Raw genomic sequence first — 7,000 nt, 5'->3', positions numbered from 1 at the left:
GAATTTCAGAACTGATCACCAGTCGTTCCTAAGTCGTTCATAACTTTAAGAACAGCTTTATGAAACACTCCCCTGGAGGGTTTTCAAAACCAAATGTGGCATGGATGTCCGGAAGCCAACAACATGTTAATAATGGACGGAGTGCCTTATCTCCCAAATCTCTATTGTGTGTCTCTATTGTCACCACGGCTATTCAACCTTCCTGCTACAAAGGCATTGGTACACCGAGTGGGCTAGTCACCCGTAATAAGGTCACATGTTCCAGGGGATTAACATGATACATACATGAAGGAGCTTGGCATGATATATCTGCATGCTATTGGCACATGAAGGCTTTATCAAAAGAAACATCAGCATCATGACTATGCTTATTGTCTTTGACAAAGGCAGACGGGGATGATATCCTCAGCTAAATGGAGGGAAATGAAATTGTTTTGGTCATTTTGTGTAGAAGGAGAATGACGAATTATACCACATGATAGATAGCACAGCCACCGCAAAACACAGGCAGGAACCACAGAGTGTGACTTAACAACATATCAAACATCGGGTGCTACATCGTAGGATACACTGCCATTCACGCATTCAACCAAAGTTTTCTCTTTTCTTGTCTAATTTGGCTCAGATTCATCTGCATCTGCTGCTTCAATCTTTCTGCTTCTATTCAATACTATACTAATGATGCACAGGATAGAGTGTGTTAGTGAAGGTGCGGCGCGCTCGAGAGTATTGACAATGGTGCGACATGCACGAGGCGCAGCCGAGTGCATGTTTGCAACCGTTGTCAATACTCGAGAGTGAGCCGCACCTTCACTAACGCCACGAAATAATCCTGTGCATCATTAGTTTTATAAAATGGGTCGAAAACTAACAGCATTATTCACGTACCTTTGTGGGTCAATACCAGTCAGCTACATGTAGCACTCGCTCAAAAGTCAAGATGTCCGAAGATGTTCGTCCCAAACATTTACGCACGTCGCACTCGGAAATCCCGCACACTACACGATAAGTACTGTACGTACGTATAAGAGTATACGTACGCCACATACTGTTATGCACAAGAACGGCCGCCGGCTGTTGTGGCAGCCCGCGGCCCGAACTAGAAGTTGTTTACAGGATTGACAGCGCGTATAGTAGCGCGTGACGCACTTGTAACAACTGATTGAGTGCGCACTGCTAGTGTAAAACATTGTGACGTACGTCAGGCCAGGGAGGTGGAAGAGAGACTCTTCTTAGTGCTTACCTGAAGAAAATAATGCACGCACACGTGACTCATTTCAGCGCTTCCAATTGGCTACATTCTTGAACCCATTTTATAAAACTTTTTCTCCGCATTAAAGTTTCCTTGGAGAAAGAGATGCAAACCTTTTTTTTGCAGGCAAATAGACCGTGGAATCTTCCTGCCTAAAATTTGGACAATCCTATTTAAAGATTGGGTTTTAGGCATAAAATGACACAACATTAACAAAATAACAAACAAACAAAGCAAAACATCATCAACAAACATCCAAAGGCTTCATCAGTTAGCAGTAGAATAGGGTTTCATGGGGCAATCAATAAAAAGAAACTGTTAAATTTTTGGTCTCATACAAATCAATGTAAAAACAAATCAAAACAGCACAAAATATCTTTACATATGGCCCTTTCTCCTGCTGACTGATAAATTAACAAACAGTAAACATCACACAACTCTGAATTCGGGGTGAATGGACTTAGCATATCCCCTTCGGACACACACCTGGCAAGAGATCTGTACACTACACTACCAAGGCCGGCTTGCCCCATGGCTGCGATTAAGCAACCACGAGGCAACGCTGCAGAGAACTTCAATGCCATAGTACAGCACTAACTCTACATCATCAGGAGAGGTGCACTACATCTTTATTTGGTCCTCAGCTTTAGAGAGTAATTATTTGGCGGCCTGGAGAGTTCCGGGACATTGAGGTGGGGATGGGGGGGGGGGGAGGAGGGCTGGGTGGAGGTGGGGAAATACTCCGCTTCCTTGCGTTACGGTGAGAAGGCCAACGCGTGTTACCACATGATGGGTTTGTCCTTGCACTTTTCCTGCACAAAGGCCGAGAACTTGCGCAGGAACTTTGGGTACTCTCGCTTGTAGACGGTCCTGAGGACGGATCCGGGTACCCAGCCGCCGGGATTGGCTGACAGGAAGGAATGGAAAAGTGATTACAGAGAGTGTTAGAATTACAACAGAGGGGAGGGGCGGTAGCGAGCAGCACTTGATGAAAAAAAGAATTTCCATATATATATATATATATGTACACGGGTTTGATTAAGATCTTTTGTCACACCATGGGCACTGATGAAGAGTGTGACCTTGCCTTTCAGTATTTGAGAGCTATGCTCCGTTTTTAAGATCTTCAAGATCTATGATTTATTTTTTGACGGCGTTCTTCTACTAATTGTTTTACTATATATATATATATATATATATATATATATATATATATATATATATATATATATATATATAAAAAACATAATAATTATGTTGGTGAACTAAAAGCACTGCATGTCTGAAATCATTCCCATATTTTGCAGGTTTACTGAGAAAAAGAATTTATAGAATGTTCAAATTCTGGATGATTTGGTTTATAACACTAGTTCTTGAGACACTTTCAGAGTTTATTCAGTTTGAGTATTAACCCACTGAGGATGAGTCCCGAGTATACTCGGGCAGGTGTCTATGGGAAATGCGTGTTGTAGCGAAATCAAACCATCCTAAGCGATTAACAGTTATGGCCATGCAGCACTTAGGATGCCAGTGGGAGCTAAAGTGACGTGCCATTCTATGCCCCTGTAATTCATATTATATGTCATTTGATACACTGCCTAACAGGCTCCAGAATACTCCCTTTTCGCAGAGGCCAGAATTCACAAAAGCAACTTAAATCTAGTCCATGGATTACACAAATTAAGACTGCATAAATGCATGTTACACATCGTCTAAGCCAACAAACATGAACGTGTGCTGACATGCGCATGTGCAAGGTGTGCCTTTTCCACATGATCATCTTAATATATGGACTGCATTTAAACCTTTGATTTGATCTAAACTATCTTTGTAATATGCATCTCGCCCTTGGAGACGTATCCAAATTCCAGTGAAAAATCAATAAAAGAAATATGGCAAAATTTCACTCTCAACCTACATTGTATTTATCAATATTGGGATTAAAGTTCTACTCAACCGCTCAAGACAGAACCATAAATATGGCTTTACGAAGGGCCTGAAAAGTAGGTAATAATACATAACGTGTAAATGTACGCATGTTATCTCTGAGGAGCTGCCACAAATGCAAATATTGATAATAATACAATACATTTATAAGGTACTTAATACGGATGTTTCTAAGCGCACAGTTAACAGTTTACAAATATCAATAGACTTTTTGTGAATTACTATTGTTCAACTTTGATCGCTTGTATCAGTCACGCAATACAGCAGCAGAATACACAAGCACCATACACCATAAATCAAAGCTAAAGACCTGTATTGACATGGATGCACTGGCAAACCTAACTACAGTGTACCAGTTAGAAAAAAGATGTATCAGGACAAGGGAATATAGAAGCAGCTTGAAGTAATAATGAGCCATAAAAAGTGAAGCATGACACATGCTCCCTGCACAATGTGTTTTAACCCGTTCCATACGGGAACCTGGTGGCCTGTGTACTAAGTCTATGGGGATTACAGAATTCAGCATTGAACGGGTTAATATGTCTGCTAATGATCTAAGTCCGTTACATGTGCTATATTAACCTTTTTTGCTTCACCATTGTAATACTTCTATCACCTATTTGGGACTGCATGGTGTTGGACAAATTTTGCAAATGGGTCATTCACTATCAGAATGCCAGTGATGGAATGAGAAATACAGTGGAAACTCAGTATAACAAGATCCTTGGGACCATGACAATTTGTTCCTTATATCAGATATTTTGTTACATCAGCAATCAATAAACAAAACAATACAAAGGAAATAAATTCCTTGGGCCTTGAGAAATTAGTTTGGTATATCAGGTATTTTGTTATTGCGGATGTCCTTATATTAAAGTTTTCACTGTACACCAATTGGTAAGTGTTACTGTAAACACACAAAAAAATTGCGGTACATTAATTTTCACATATTTTCCGCTACTTCTGGCTAGCGCGAATTCTAAAACCCGTAAAAATATCTTCTCAATTTTCTCTGCATGTTTCGAATAGGTTGACAATTGCACAGCGCAAACTCAATAATCTATAGATATATTATTTGAGTCTCTAAGCGCAAAAAATTAATCACACGAAAATATCGACATATACAGTATCTCTTTCGAAGAAGCAAAGATGGTGATTTCCAAACTTGGAGATGAGATACAAATTACAGTTGTGTTTCAGGAGGCAATATTGTGTCATAGAGCCAAAAACTTCGCAATCATCGGGGAACTTGCAAAATTATTTTAAAAAAGGAAGAAAAGAGAAAATCTAGCAAAGTATGCAAGATATAAACAATGTTTCATGCAAGAGACTTTGTAATTTTGCATTGACACTTCTTGTACATGCTGTGTTCTCCCCCCTCCAGGAATATTGTTTGAATGATAACTTTTACTGTATGCCATTACCAAACTGATGTGCTCCTACCATAACCTCCATCAAGAGGCATCGCCATTAATTATATGCAAAGAGTCTTTGCAGCTCACAATTACGCCAAATCTACTATTCATATATGTTAATGCAGCAGCACTATGTATACAAAATGCTCGGGGCCATGTGCACAGCATAATGTAATCACCAAAATGAAAAAACAAAACAAAACAAAGAACAAATGAATACATGAAAATTATGAAAAAAATACCTGAATACACAGATGAACTGGTTGGACCACATCATCACAGAAAGGAAAACACAAAACACAGCCTGACAAAAATCATGTAAACTTGACATTAACCCCTTGAGGACGGACTGATTTTGCCACAACATGCATTTCCCATAGACACTTGCCCGAGTATACAATTTTCCTTGTGTCAAAAAAAAAAAAAAAAAGAGAGAAAAAGATAGCAATACAAGCTGCATTCTCATTAACTCTCCTGTGCCATTGCCAAACATGTCAGTATTCAATCAAATGGAAGTTAGATATGGCAGTATACAGAGGTTTTACAGCTTTCCACCACTGCACGGTGACAACACTCACCATGTGCCACATAGTAGATCTTGCAGACCAAGTTGTCCCTGGTAGCCGTCTCTATGGGCGTGTCCGGAGGGTCCAAAAACGTCTGGCAGAGCATGCTGACGTTTACCTTGGCCCTTATACACTTGCTCATCTGGAAAGAAGACCACAGGAAAAATTTATTTACTTTTTGCAGCCAACATTTCTATATTCTTATTAGCCACATGTAAAAAAAACAAGTGGCATTCTCAGTCCCTATACATGGAGGTGCAGGCTGCCTTGTCTGATAAAATTACAAAACTAGAAATGTTGCTATGGTGACTGGTATGCCTCTGCTATACATCACATTATTTTCCGAAGAGGTCTATGGAACATCTTGTCAATGTGAGATGACAGTTTTTATACATAATTGGCAAATCATCATAATTTGTACAATTTGTAATAACACACCAAATACGATAATAATACTTTGAGCCATTTTCAAAATATGAAAAAAGAATGAAATTGTAGCATTTTCATTTGACAGAATAATTGTGTGGCGATGCATGCATACCGTATGTACCAACTTTAATCACGCTGTCAGTGTATGGACTGTCAATTCTAAGGTACAGAGAAAATAGTATGATTTCATCATTAAACAGTGCAATTTTATCATATTAATCTAACATGCGACCCTTGATATACACATGGACATAAAATGAGAGTAAGGACCACAAGTGAGGTACATGTGTTTTGGGGACTCTCCACATTCGCAATGATGTGCATGTATGAGTAGAAGCTGACAGTGCTCAATATGACTACTACGTCCTACTGCCCAACAGCAAATGTTTTAAAAGACTGTGCAATCAGCAGAATCTATCGTGGATTGGATAAAAAATTATCCTTCTGGTAAGGAAATGAAATCCCTGTGATTATTTGTAAGGATAGACATTTTTCACCTTTAGGCATTAATATGGGACGATGGATGTGGTTTAGCCATAATGTGTCCCAAAAAGCAGTTTGCGCTTCTTATAAAGCAGTGAAAATTTAAACAGTTTGTTACATTGAATTTTTATGCATTTAGGCAGTCTTCCTGCAAAAGTGGTTCCTGACAGAAGCAAGTGAGCACTGTAATACAAACATGAAAATAAAAAAAGATGATCAAATGATACCGAAAAAAAGAAAAACAGAAAATGAGGAAAGAAACCATGAATTACTACCAGTATCTTTCTGAATCTTCAACACAAAACATGCCCAACATGAAATCAGAAGTGACAAATAAAAGAAGTCCAATTTTACTGAATCTAAATGACCAATTTTGTCTTTTATCATATTTTACATGTAATATCTCAAGAAAAAACCTTGAGATGCAAATCAGAGCACCATTGCACTGCCAAAAGCAGAATTGTGTAGTTCATTTTTCCATTGAAATACCATGATTCCAGCAAGTGTGGTTTGCATGATTTTTAGGCAGTTTACATTTGCACAGTGGTCACGTACAATTGTACCTTGGACCACAGAAGCATAAAAACCATTTTGCAAAAATTTTTCCCTTTTTGGGGGTCACTGTCAGAAGTAAATAACTAATTATCAGTTGTCATGATAGCTCAGCAAGCAAAGAAAAGAAATGACATGCTTTCTCATTGTATTCTTGTCTATGTAAAGTCTAGTTGGAGTGCTATGCTAACAATGCAATTTGCACTTCGGCAGCTTCTTAGCCAAACACAGTGTGACCTTGTATCAACACATACACTGTAAAATCGCAATCATGTTGCATTTGCCTTACCTCATATTTCTTTTTTTTTCTTTATTCATTACTATTTTCTTCTTTTTTGTTGTTTTTGAAGGATGGA

The 7,000-nt window shown here is 38.6% G+C and overlaps 1 protein-coding gene across 2 annotated transcripts in view; it reads right to left on the bottom strand.

Annotated features, from left to right (window-relative positions):
• Positions 1–1,990: 1,990 nt before the first annotated feature.
• The window catches only part of LOC139720350 (ceramide transfer protein-like), a 92,171-nt gene continuing 87,161 nt past the window's right edge, over positions 1,991–7,000 (bottom strand). For both annotated transcript variants that reach the window (XM_071631716.1, XM_071631717.1), the window contains exons 12-13: positions 5,193–5,322; positions 1,991–2,159 (exon numbers count right to left, since the gene is read on the bottom strand). In XM_071631716.1, the coding sequence (XP_071487817.1) occupies positions 2,032–2,159; positions 5,193–5,322 (258 nt within the window). In that variant the 3' untranslated portion in view covers positions 1,991–2,031. The remainder of the gene's footprint in view (positions 2,160–5,192; positions 5,323–7,000) is intronic.

This window comes from Diadema antillarum, unplaced genomic scaffold, assembly GCF_040938485.1.
Source record: "Diadema antillarum isolate AM-2024a unplaced genomic scaffold, OU_Dant_1.0 scf00000127, whole genome shotgun sequence".
NCBI lineage: Eukaryota > Metazoa > Echinodermata > Echinoidea > Diadematoida > Diadematidae > Diadema > Diadema antillarum.
Note: the sequence above shows the minus strand (reverse complement) of the source record. Positions and strands in the feature narration are given on the sequence as shown.